This window comes from Centruroides vittatus, unplaced genomic scaffold, assembly GCF_030686945.1.
Source record: "Centruroides vittatus isolate TY-2023 unplaced genomic scaffold, ASM3068694v2 contig_300, whole genome shotgun sequence".
NCBI lineage: Eukaryota > Metazoa > Arthropoda > Arachnida > Scorpiones > Buthidae > Centruroides > Centruroides vittatus.
This window is the reverse complement of record NW_027121917.1, coordinates 1,094,133-1,107,736: the sequence shown is the minus strand read 5'-3', so window position 1 is coordinate 1,107,736 and position 13,604 is coordinate 1,094,133. Positions and strand designations below refer to the sequence as shown.

Here is a 13,604-nt window from a genome sequence, read left to right as displayed (position 1 = left end):
AAATAATTTGTCAGAGTTTGAAAATGGCATGCTTTGTGTCGTAGGTTTCGTGAGTTGCACTTTGTGTCACTTCTAGTGCAGCGAGACAACGATTCAGCAACACTGATTGTAGTGTGAACTAGTGGTGGTGTTGCTTTTCAGTGTATTCAGTTGTCTCTGTTCCATTGTAACACGAGTGAACTGTGGTAGTACACCATTATTGTTTTTGCAAATTTGTATATATCTTCAATATATATGTATATTTTCATTGTATTTCATATGTATATTGCAAAATATTTATATAACTTTATTTTATATTGGGGGTCGCGAAAAAAATCACAATCATAAATGGGGTCGTGAATAAAAAAAGTTTAAGAAGCCCTGGTCTATATCTCTATCGGTTCTTCCCAATCTCGAGATAGTTAGATAGATGAAATTCGAGACCAGAAATGGAAAGCTTAGGAGCCGGAAGCCCGATTGTCAATATACGAACGTCCTGTTTGGACCGGACGTTAAGTTATTTCAATTGAAAAATGTTCTCCAGAACGGTGGGACACTCTTGTTAACAGGAAAAGTATGATATACAGGGGCAAGACACTACTAAAATCAAGAGCATCGTGCATCGATATCTTAAAATTACAGCCCGGCATTGTGACGATGTCATAATAAATAATTCTCGTTAAAATATGCATCTAATATCATCCGATACTTACGTTTCTTCCGTACGAAAGTAGCCCAGGAAAAGAATCTTAAAGATCTTTTCTTTTCTCTCGCAGTACTTGATATTAAAAATAATAATAATAATTAATTTTGTTATATTAGACCTACCGCAACAACTAGAAAATACTTTTTTTATTCTATGATTTCTAATCATTTCAGAATAAGAGTTACTTCATATATCAGTTATTATTTTTCGGTTTGTTTGTCGAATTTTATTTTTCTTGTCGATTTAATTTTAGGTGTTTTGTTATTTATGTTAATTTTCTATTAAAAAAGTTATATTATTAAATCTGTCGTTCATCGGTTTCCATATTATTTCTAGTGGAAAGTTAAAATATTTTTCTTTTGTACAAAATGGCAGCTACAACTTCAACATCTGTTACAACCGAATGTATTGACAGTAAAATACAAAAGTTACATTTTATTATTTAAAGCATTTTATTTTTCTTACATGAATTAAAGAGATTAACATTTATTTGAATTTTAGAATATAAAAATAAGTTTTTCTACATTATGAAATCCATTATATGAATCCTCAATATTTATTGAAAAATAACATATTTAATTATTTTATAAGTTTAATATATTTAATAGTAATATATATATATATTGTAAGAAATTTAAAATGATTCATTTTGATGCTTAGGATATAGAGATGCATATATATATATTTTTTTAATCAGAGTAAAAAGTTTTAAACGTGGAAGAACCCCAGAGCGATAAAAGTAGTAAAGATATGAAATATTTTTATATTCTTTCGTTCTTATAAATATAAGCAAGTAGAAACTTTAAGTAAAATAAAAATTGCAGTCATTTATTTATTTATATTATTTTTTATTCATATAATTCAATATAGAATTTATGAGTTTCTCTATTTAGAATTCGTGCAACAAAGTATTATAGTTCGGATGGAATTAATGAAAATTAAATTATATATGACTCAATTTAAAATTATAAGGTCGGTTTTCTGCACCACCAGTGGTCGAGTGGTTAAAACCACTGAACACTAATACTTGGTAGCAGGTTCGCGCCTGAAAACGGGTAGGCCACGCGAAGTTTTCCGGATTTTCTTCACGTGTTTAACAATTAAAATCGGGCCAGTTTCCCGCAGAAAATTACTTTCGGGAGGCACTCCCTTGACATATAACCTTTATTTCATCAATCAAATTCGATTTTACTTGTAAGTTTAGCTTTGAGGTTAGGATTGGTATTTTGCAGTGGTTTATCTGTTTTTCTCGTGAATTTATTTATACTTAATGGCAGCATTGATATTAAATTACGAAAAGATTGAAATATAAATTGTAAATTTATTATTATTTAGATAATAATAAGAAACAGAACAAAGAAATGATCGACACAAAGCAAGGGTCGAGAGAATTAATTGAATTCGAGGACAGAAAATGCTGATGAGAGATATTCATGCGAGGTTGAATCCATGGCAGAAAATGATGATGAAGTAAAGAAATATTTTCTAATTTTCCTTATTTTACTCTTATAAACCCATTCTCATTCCTTGCTAAACTTTCAATCTCAATCTTTTATATTTTAAGATTTTCGCTTTTTTTTTTTTTTTTTTTTTTTTTTTTTTTTTTTTTTTTTTTTTTTTTTTTTTTTTTTTTTTGTCTAAAATGATTCTATACATTTTTCATTATTGCAAAACTGTTGGACTGCAAATTTTAAAAAAATTGTAGATTTATAGATTCCCACTGTCGTCCGTCTGTCCGTCCGTCTGTTAGTCTGTCAGTCTGTCCTTTCTTAATCTCGAGAACGTTCTTAAATAGATGAAAGTGGAGATCACATATGGATAGCTTAGGGTCAGAAGTCCCGATTACCTCTATACTAACTTCCGGTCTAGATCGGAACAAGTCACTATTAATTTGAGGTGGCGAGCTTATATTTTAAATTAAATAAATGAAAAATATGATTAAAAATTGCAGCCCGGCATTGTGACGATGTCACAATAAATAATTGCTTGTTTACAATAGATTTATTAAGATGAAGGAACTATTATAACCAGTTATGTTGGATGATTCCAAAGCGTAGGGGATAGAAATAATTTAAGAAATGATTGACTGTGAAATACATGACCAGAGTACTAAGCGGTGAAACGTGTATCAGAATATTAAAATTATTAAAAATATACAGATTAAAATTAAGGAAAAACATGATGAAAATAATGAAAACTTCGAGAGCAAAAGCCACGAACTATATTAACTGTAACTACTCTACTGTAACTATTGCTTTTCATCTTTCTCTGATAAATTATATGCTAATAAGATCATCAAAACTTGCAATTTTAAACATTATTATCTTGAAAAGTTTACAAGATATTAATGTTTAAAATTGGGAGATTGTGAAATTGGGACAAAACGCTGAAAATGGATCATTTATTTTCGGTGTACATTCACAAAGTTCATGGAAATCCGTAACATTTTGGCCCTGTCCTCCCTTTGAGAAAAATAGTTGAAAAGTTTCAAACATTTAAAATAAATAAGCAAATAACTAATAAATTAAGCTTAATAATAAAATAAAGATTCAATAATGTTTTATGCTTGAATTTACAGTTATATTTTTATGAATTATTCATTTAGATTAACTTTAAAATATAATCTAAAAAATAATTATATTATATTTAGTATTATTATAATTAAATCAATTCATAAATTTCTTAAATTGGATTAATTAATTAAGTTTAAAATGAGTGAAAATAGATTTAATAAATCAATTTTATAGAGTTGAAATTAACGTTGTATCGGTCACGTTTCTGAGTTGTAGTTTTAGTCGCTATATACATAAAGTTTTAAAAGTTTAATTTTAGTTTTGGTTTTAGTAACGATATAACGAGGAACTGCTGTAGTTTAATACAATTCTTCAGTAATTAAACGCAGTTACAAGACAATTCATCTCTCCATCATTCGCGCACACAATCCAGTATCACCCACGTATACTCTTTTGCTTACGTAGTTAGCCAATGAAAAAAGAGGAAGAAACAAGATTACTACAGCAAATACGACGATAATAAGTTAATTGAATTATTATTTATTTTAAAGATCATTAAAGATATTTAATATTTAATCTTTAAAATACATTTTAATGCGTGTTATGTAATTTATGTAACATGCAGCAGTATCTAATTTATAATAAACGTGCTCACAATATTCATTAAAAACTGATCTTTTAAATTATGTAAAAGTTTAAAATTAATTTGTACATTTTATTAAATTAAGAGATTATTAAATTAAAGTTTTAATTTAAAAACTGTAAAGAGTAATTGTTAAATAATTGATAAAATGTGCAAATTTTTTAAATAGAAATTTCTGAAGAAATCTATTAGAATTCGACTCTGAACAAATGGATATTGTCCAGAGGTTTGACTGACGGGAGAATAAAAAATGTCCGTTGTTTGGAGGTTAATTTGCATGCATTTTTGTTCAAAAAAATTCCTTAAAATGACCGTTATTGAAGTGGCTGTTCTTGGGATGTGTCCACCATTGAAGATTCGACTGTGTGTTATATATTTTACTGTAAAATTATTACACCAATACAGTCCAACAGTTCTAATATTGTAATTATTATCAACATTAATCTAATTAAAACCATTCATCTTAATCATATTTTAAAAATTAATCCATAATTTTTAAATATAAAATGAAACATTTTTGAGGATTATCATCATCATCATCATCATAGAGAGTTTAATAACATAAAAATAATACAATCCAAATTAGCAATACAAAAAGAGAACAATTTCTCTGTTATGGGGGGAATAATACAAGTGGTTGGAAAGGATTACATTTTTGAGGATTATCTGCTATATGTATAATTCAGTCAACTTAAAAGACTTTAAATATTAACTAGTGACATTCTTCTTGAGGTCAGAACTTAGTTATTAAAAGAAAATATATTAAAAAATAAATTATATAATCAAAAAGAAATTTTTTTTTTAAATATGATTGATTTTAAAATAATTAATATCATTTTAATCATTGTTATATTTTAAAGTACAGTGTAAACTTAAACATATTCTTTATAAAATCATTATTTTTTAATAAAATTTAATAGAAAATTTTTACTACGGATCTCTCTCGATAAAAAATAATAATCCTTTAAGCTTTAATCTAATACTTTTTAATTTAATTTCACCGGCCAGCCGGATTGACGAGGTGACTAGAACCAGCCTACCACGCTGGAGGATCGGGATCGAATCCATAGTGCCCAAAAATCGCAAAAGTAATTATAATTCTCTGTTTAAACTCTAATTTTTTCTGATCATCTTGTAAAGAATTTTTTAAGTTTTGGATTAATTTTAGCGTCATTAACTTCTTTGAAAATAAATATTATGATTATTTTTATGAAAAGAATTATAAAATAACTTCAAAAGAATTTTTCAATTATTTAATTTTTTCTTTCTTTTAAGAAAGAGATTATTTTCAAGTTTCGATTAATTTAAGTTTTTTAATATATACACAGAAAATAGAAAAAAAATATGTAAATTAAAGAAAAAATTAATATATTTAAAGCCACCTGATTTATTGTATACTGCTTTATGAAAATAATTAATTGACTGAAGAATTATTTTCATAATTCATTAGTACGATATGGAGTTAAATTAATTTTATTAATAAAATTTACGAATTAAAATAAATTGTTTAATAAACGTTAGAAAACATTTAAGTAATTTATAAGTTTCGAATTATATCTTTAATTATTGGAATAAATTGTAAATATAGACCCATGTGTTTTAATTTTTCATCTGCAATTTTCGATGGCAAAATATACCATCGATTTAAAACGCAGAAACACTTTTCATTAACTTATAATGCGGTAAATTTATCTCTGGAATTATCTAATTTATAAGTTTTAATTGAAATGTTAAAAGTATTAGCGCTATTTCCGTGCTTTTCCGCATACAAGTTACGTTTTCATTTCACCGCCGCATCATACTAAATCCTTTTCGATGGCATTTTAAATGACAGAGTCCAAATTTTAGTTAAATTTAACAATTATAATAATGCCAATTCGCGTAAGTGAAATGCAAACAAGATGAACAGATACAGCGAAGTTATGACAATCTCTCTTAACTTAAACCCATCAGTGACAAGTGGATAAGATATATGCTCTCCACCTCAAATTAGTAGTGGATTGCCCCTGTACAGTACATCGTACTTTTCCATTAGCAACAGAGTCGTGCAGGTCATTTAATCTAACTTCTTCGGTGAAAAATTTTTTGAATTGAAATAACGTGGCTTCTGATGCAAAATGGAAATTCATATATTGTTAATCGGGGGCGCCCTACCCATAATATTTACATATCTGGTTTTTTTCATCTATCTAATTCGTTCTCGAGATTAAGGAAAGACGGACGGACGACAGTGGGAATTTATAGGTCTACAATTTTTTCAAATTGCAGCCCAATGAAAAATTTTCTTGAACTGTTTTTAAAAAAAATTTGAAAAAAACTCAAACTTGCTTTGCTTTGAAATGACACGTGATTTTGGTGTTAATGTGACAATATCTTCCATATCATTTACGCGTTATAATTACTCTCAATGGCATTTCGCGCAGTTACAATTTGATAAAGAGATTTACTGGTGATAGTATTGTTTTAGGTTGTAATTCCATGAAAAGCGACACAAAAAAATACCCTTTCGAACAATTGTATACGCTAAGAAGAACACTATGAGTCGTCATGCCGGCCGCCCCGTCGCGCCTCCTCCCGCGCTCGCTTTCGTTCCTTGGGTACTGCTTGATGTCATCCTCGATCGTTTCTGCGCCTCCTCTGTTTCTTCGTTGGTACCTCTCGCCTGTGTCCCCCCTCGTCTTCTTCTTGTCTGCTTTCTTTGTCTCTGCCTTCTTCTTTCTGCCTCGCCCCCCTGGGCGGGTTCCTGCCCGGGCGGTGTCTCCCGGCTGGCCTGTTCATCTGCGCACCTCTCCTTGCCTGGTGTCGGCGTTCGCCCTGGCCGCCCTTCGCCCCGCTCATTGGCCCGCCCTCCCCCCCGTGCCCCCTTCCTCTTCTGGCGCGCCGCGCCCGTGCCCTGGTTTTCTTCCCTCTGCGCCGGTGGTCCCTCCCCCGTTTCGCGCCTTCCCCTCGTTCTTTCCTCTTTCCGCTTTCTTTTTCCTCTTCTTTCTTTTTCCTCTTCCTCTCTCTGCTCTGTCTTCTTTCTTCTCTTTCCTTCCCTTTCCCTCCTGTCCTGTCCCCTTCCCTCCTGGTCCGCTTCTTTTTCCCTCCTCTTTTGCCTGTCCCCTTCCGTCCGTCGCCCCCCCGTCCTCGTTCCTTTCGCCTCGCGCCCCCTTCCTCCTTGTTGGCTGTCTGCCTCTGCTCCTTCGCGTGCCCTGCCTTCCTTTTCCTCCTTCTCTTTGCTCGTCCCTTATCCGCCGCTCCGCCTTTTCCCTCTTTTCTCCCTTTGCTGCTCCTCTCCCTCCTTCTTTTGCTTCCTTCCCAGTTCTCCTCTCGCTTTCTTCCCCCTCTCTCTGCTTGTTCCCCTCCCCCCCCTGCTTCCCCCTCCGCCGCCTCCTTCCCTTTCTGCTTCTTCGTGGTTTTCTCGGCCTGGTTGCTGCGGCCCTTTTTTGCCTCTCGTTCCCCTTCCCCCTCGCCTGCTCGTCCTTTCCTTCCTCCCGTGTTCTCTCGCCTGTCTGCGCCGGTCTTTCGCCCTCCCCCTGCTGTCCCCTTTGCGCTCGTGCCCTTTCGGCTCCTCTCTGCCGCCCTTCCGCCCCCCTCGTCCCCACCCCCCCCCCGTCCTGCTGTCCCTTTGCCCTTGCCTGCCCCGCCCCCCGTCGTTTCCTTTCGTGGCCTCCTTCTCCCTGTGCTTTTCTCCGGCCCCGTTCCGCCTTTGGCCTCTGCCCGCCTCTCCCTGTGCCCCCCTCCTGCGCAGCTCCCTTCCGGTTTGGCCCTGCCCCTCCTTGTTTCGTTGCCGCTTCGCTCTTTCCGCCTTCACGCGGGCCCCCCCTTGCGCGGTCTCCCCTGCCCCGCTCCGGTCTCCGTCTGCGCTTGTTTGTCCCCCCTCCCCTGCTCTGTTCTGCGCTCCTCGTGGCGCCTTTTGCTCCCCCTTTTGTTTTCGGCCCTGTGTTCCGCCTGATCTTCACTGTCCTCCTCCCTCCTTCCCCTCTTGTTGTCTTTGCGGCCTGCTCCATTCTGTCCGCTTAGCGTTGCCTCGCGGTCGTTTTCTTCAGCTTCCCCGGTTCTCTTCTTTCTCGTCTTCCTTGCCCTTTCCCCCTCTTTGGTCCTCTTCCCCCCATCCTCCTTCTTTCCTTTTTCTCCCCCTCCCCTCCCCGCCCCTTTCCTTTCTTTTCCTTTTCGCTTTCCTTTTCTTTTCGCTCCTTTTGGTGTCTGCCTCCTCCTCTTCCCCCCCTTCCTTACTCCCCCCCCGCTCCTGGCTGTTTTTCTCCGTCTTTGGCTGCTCCTTTTTCCCCTCTCCCCGTCTTCCCTTCTTTTTCCCTCCCTCTTTTTCCCCTTCCCGCTCGCTCCCTTTCCCCGCCTTTCTTTTCTTCCGCTTTTCCTTCCTTTGCCCTTTCTTTGGTGTCCCTTCCCCTTTCTTTTCCCTCCCTGCCTTTGCGCCCCCTTTCCCCCGTCGCCCTTTCCTTCCGCCCCCTCTTTCCCGTGCTCCTCCCTGCCCGTCTGTCTCTCTTTTCTTTTTCCCCTCTCCTTTCCCCTCGCTCCCTGTTCTCTCTCCTCTCCTTTCCTTTCCCTTTTTCACTGTTTCTCTTCCCCTCTATCGTCCGCTGCTTCCTCCCTTTCTTGGCGCTGTTTTTCGGGCTTTCTTTCCCCCCCCCTCCCCCTTCTTCTCTTCGCCCTCTTTTTCCCCTGGGCCTCCCCCTTCCCCTCCTGATTCTTCCCTTCCCTTCTCCTGTTCACTCTTCCCTTCTTTTTCCTGTCATCCCTGCCCACGCCGGTTCCCCGCCCGCCCACGCTCGCGCCCCTTCTTCCGGCCCGCACCGTTTTGCTCTTGCTCTTGTTTTCTTTCTTCTCTTTGCCCTCCCGCCCCGTTTCCTCCCCCGTTCCGGGTCCGCCCGGGCCCCTCTATTCCCGCCCGGCGCCGCCCCCGGCGTGATCTGGTTCCGCTCAAGGGCGGGGCTCGCCCTCCGCGGTGCCTCCCGCCCCCACCGCCCTTCCCCCCTGCGGCCGTGGGCCCCCCGCCTTCCCCTGCCAGGGCCGGCGCCAATTCCTTGACCGGCCCCGCCTCCCTCCGACCCATTGGACCTCGCCCTGTCCGCGTGTCTTCCTACTTTCCTTTACGCATTACACATTTTCGAGTGTAATATATGACAACAAAAATTCGTTTAAAATTCAAGTTATGCAGATTTAATGGAAAATAATTTAATTGTTACAATTGCTAAATTAGTTGTATCTTTAAGGAACTGCCAATTGTTTATCATCTAAGTTTTTAATTTGTTGAATCAGCACTGTGCAACTGAGAATAAGAAGAAAGACAAACAAAAATAAATACTGTATGTCTTCGAGTGATAGAGAAAACAGAAGTCAGCATTCTTTTATAGTTCATTTTGAAGGCAGTAAATTGATCCATTCTGTTAAAAATAGTAAGATATTTCTAAGCATTTTTGAATAAATATTTTAATAAAATTATATAAATTTTACAACATTTTTATTTCAAATTTGTTTGATGACTAATCATTTTTGACAAAAATATAATTATCTTGAGTATAATAATTGTTTTGATGATCGTTTATTGTTTTTAGAATAATATAATATAGTCGAACATCTAATAACGACCACCTCTGAACAGTGGCCATTTTTTAGGAAGTGTTTTTAACAAAAATGTATACAAAATAACCTCCGAACAACGACCATTTTTATTTTCTCGTCATTGAACCTTATTTACAGGCTTGACTAATTCCATTTCGTATTAAGTTTTCTAGGTTAAATTTTTTTAAATAATTATTATTTTGTTAATATATCTTGAATAGATTACCCCTATCTGATCCCAAATTAATTTTGGCTACATTAAAAAATGAATATCGTAAGATCAGATACACAGTTCTATGGAAATATTATTTTGGTTACAAAATACACACTTACTTCTGTTGAAATTATAATGTGATGGTTATATCCAGTAAATTTTATTTAAATATTGTAATGATAGAAAAAATCACCGTGTAACAAGCTGGTCTCGGAGATGAAATTTTGAGAGCTCCATACTATAGCTTTTTATCCCGGGAGTAATTTCCCTCCAGTATTTAAAAGATAATAAAATAATAATATTCTAGCACTAAAAAAAGGACCAAGACCCGTAGAACTAACGTATTAAACATGTTTTAAATAGTTCGATCAGGACATAGATCCTACAGGGCCTTTTTCAGATAAGTAATTAAAACAAACAAATTCCTGGATATCAGCTATTTTTTAATCAACTTTATGACAAATTTAAATAGACAATTTATAATTATGAGAGAGAGAAAGAAGAAAATTAGCTAACTCCAGTCTAATAAAATAACCCGGAACGGAATGATCTAATTTAAATAAATAAGAAATAAAGATTAAATGAATCCTCTCGGTTACTTATAGAAAATTTAATCTCCTTATTGGAAAGGCGTATAAAATTAAATTTAAATGTAAACTTTTAAATAGCGTTAATAATAAATTACGCCTAATTAACTTTAGTCCAGAAAAATAATTAGTTAACTATTAACTAGATAGATTTTCTAATGATCGACTCAAAATAAGAATAATGAGGTTCTTATATTTATTTACGACTTCAACTTTTTGATTAACTAAAAACCATTTATAATTTCTTACGTAACAGAAAACCTTTCCTAAACATAACAATTTTAGATTTATCAATATCAATCTCCTTTTCAAACAATATTTGTGGAACAAATTGATTTTTCGTTGTAAACAGATTTTATTTGTTGATAGATTAACTATATCATCTGCATAAGCCGAATGGCTTCTATTATAATGATCTATTTGAATGTTATCATTGATAAATATGTTTTAAATTAGAAATGTAAAAAATAAAAAAAGTGTGGACTTAAATGACTGCTCTACCCGTGTGGCAACAGCCCAGTAAAGGTTTACATCTTGACGAATAGCTATTTTAAATTAAAATAACTATAATAAATGTCCTAATTTGCAGTATAATTTTTATCAACATAAGAATTAATCCACTAACTGGGACTGAATCAAAATCTTTAATCAGAAAAAAAAATCAATAAATGCTTGATTCTTTTTCTAAAACATTAATTGAATTAGATGTATTGTATCCATTGTTCCTCTTCCTCTGCTAGACAATACTGTAAAAGCAAACTGTTGAAAACAATAAGATTTTTGTTATCTAACTAACACAATAACATATCTTTTTTAACACTTTCTGAGAAGTAGGCAGCAAAGTTAATTGGACGTTAATTAGAAGAATTATTACTTATAAGAGAACTTATTTGTCTTTACTTTTTATAAATCATATTGTAAATTATTGTGTTACGAGATTCGGAAAGTTATCTCGGTTAAAAAATATTGCATTAAACTAATTTAAAAAATGTAAGTTTAAAGGGCTGATGTACATTTTAAAAATCCTGAGAGGCATCTCGTCTAAACCGGAGCAAATTTCAATTTAGATAGTGCTAGTTTCAATTCATCTACAGCATCCAACTCATCTCTAGCACAGAATACATATTATATATTAACATGTTTATTCGTAGAGGAAAGCCTGTTGGCTATTTAAAACAATTCAACTATTTATGAGATACACTGTACACGTTCACTTATCTAGAGCTAGAAAGATTGTTTACGACAATCTGAGCCAAAATAGAGCTAACTCTGATTTATTTCATTTTCAGAAATGTCTTCATCTTACAACGAGACGAATAATTTTATTCAAATCTTTTATAAATGCAAAAATTGTTACTTATCCGTGAAAAAATAAGGAAGAAAAGTTAACGAAAGGATCGATCCGTTTATTTGATTACTAAGATATTTTTATGATGTACTGTACACGTACACTACCTTACTATCCTCAATATAAGCGAAGAAACGATTTTTTGGTAACCTGTTTAACGGTGTTTTAATATACCAAATTGTAAAATAAAGATATGGTAATTGGAAAATGATCCGAAAATATGTCTAAATTAAATGTGAAATTAAGCACAGAAATCCAATTTGGAAGGCTTGAGAACACCAGATCTATAAGTTTCCTTGATTTGAAACTTATAAGTAAACTTTTCCGGATGATCAGTATTAAGGCTTCCGTTCAAAACATGAAAATCATTATCATTAGTGAAAGACATTAACTTTATACTTCTGATAATCATCCTGATGTTCTGAGAAGTTCTCTCGTTAATAACTTTATAATTCCTGTCGTGATATTCTTTATATAGTAAGTTACTGATCTATCCAATTAAGGTATATTGTTAAAAGTTTTATTTAATGATTCCAGTTTATTTATAAACTGAAAATAATTGAGCATCTAGTGACGAAGAAAGTGGAAAATATGATAAGACCAGTACAAGCTCGTGGAAAAAACAGAATATGTCTTACTGGATATCAGAACCAGAAGCGCAATTAGGGGACAGGCGTGTGTCCCAAGTGTAAGTAAGACGGTGTCTACAAGAAAGGGTGTGTAAGAGGGAAAGGGGGCAGGACTGACTCATCACATGTTGTCAATGTCTCATACCTCCGGAACAAGAGAAAGGACACGGAGATTTTAGTTTGTCTTGGGTAACAGAGAGCCTAATTGCTCCCCTATTAGAACTATAGGCTAATTTAATACCTAACAATACAAGTAAAAATGGTCCGATTATTCTAACGAATTATTAATCGACAAGATTAAATTACCGCTTAGACCATCAAATTTAGATAATATCTCTCTGGGGTTATAAAGGCCCGGTAATCTTTCTTATAAATTTAAATCACTCGAGCTCGTTCTCCATGTAGCAACTAAATCAATAACGTTATTGTTAAATATTATGTTTTTTTTTCTACACAGAATCTCCTCTAATTTACCTTCTACTACATATGTAAGTAGAAACCCTTCTTAGCATTACTATTAATATCTGAGAACTATATAAATTCAATTCTGGATCTATTTTGTCTGATTCTAAAGCGGTAACCTAAATCTGCGATTCTATTAACAGAATATTTATCGCTCAAAAGAACTATTTCAAAGAATTTTTAAAATCATATTCCCGATCGCTTTAGAAGTCGGTTTCAAATTAATTATACTTTTTATTTCTACTAGATAGCAATTTAATTCCCCTTAGAGAATCAAGATGAATCAATAATTCTCAAGTAAGAACTAATGTTCTAAGTTTCGAACGGAAAATTTACAAAAGTTACATTTCTTGATAATTAGTAATTATTAATTTCATCGCGCTCAGCAGTAACCGAATGGATAAAACCACTGAACACTGTTAGTTGGTCGCAGGTTCGTTCCTGATTAACTGGCTGGTTGCATGGAGTTTTCTGTTTTTCTCATGTCTAACAACTAAATAAGGACAAATTCTCCATCGAAAGTTTCCCGGGAGGCATTCCTCCTTGGCAGATTACCTTCCATTGACTTATTTCATCAATCCTATTAATTTTATCAACTTCAAAATCTAGTTAACTTTTATAATTTTCCGGATTCTGCTTTACCGATTCAGCTTCTCTTTTCTGGTCAGTTATAACAAATTGCATAAAAATTAATCGTTCATATACTTTTAAAAATTATCAACAATTAAATTTCAAAGCATAATTATCTGCGCCGAATCTATCATATTCTTTTTGGGAGGAAAAAAATTATATACCGGTAAATTACAAGTTTTAGACTTACTTTTTCCAGACTAATACTAGAGAGATATTTATCTGAGAGCAATTAGGAGCTTCACTCTGAAACAATTCCTTTTTCTTCTTCTCTCTTTTTAATATATTTTTTATTACATAAACACAAAATTTTACAATGTTATGTAACATTAAA

At 34.5% G+C, this 13,604-nt stretch overlaps 1 protein-coding gene across 1 annotated transcript; it reads right to left on the bottom strand.

The window, feature by feature from the left end:
- Positions 1-6,386: 6,386 nt before the first annotated feature.
- LOC136972686 (octapeptide-repeat protein T2-like) lies at positions 6,387-12,690 on the bottom strand. Its single transcript, XM_067267294.1, has 3 exons — positions 12,653-12,690; positions 7,904-8,073; positions 6,387-7,066 (listed from the first exon to the last, which is right to left on the bottom strand). The coding sequence occupies exons 1-3, from the start codon at positions 12,688-12,690 to the stop codon at positions 6,387-6,389; spliced, it is 888 nt and encodes a 295-aa protein (XP_067123395.1).
- Between the last annotated feature and the right edge of the window lie 914 nt (positions 12,691-13,604).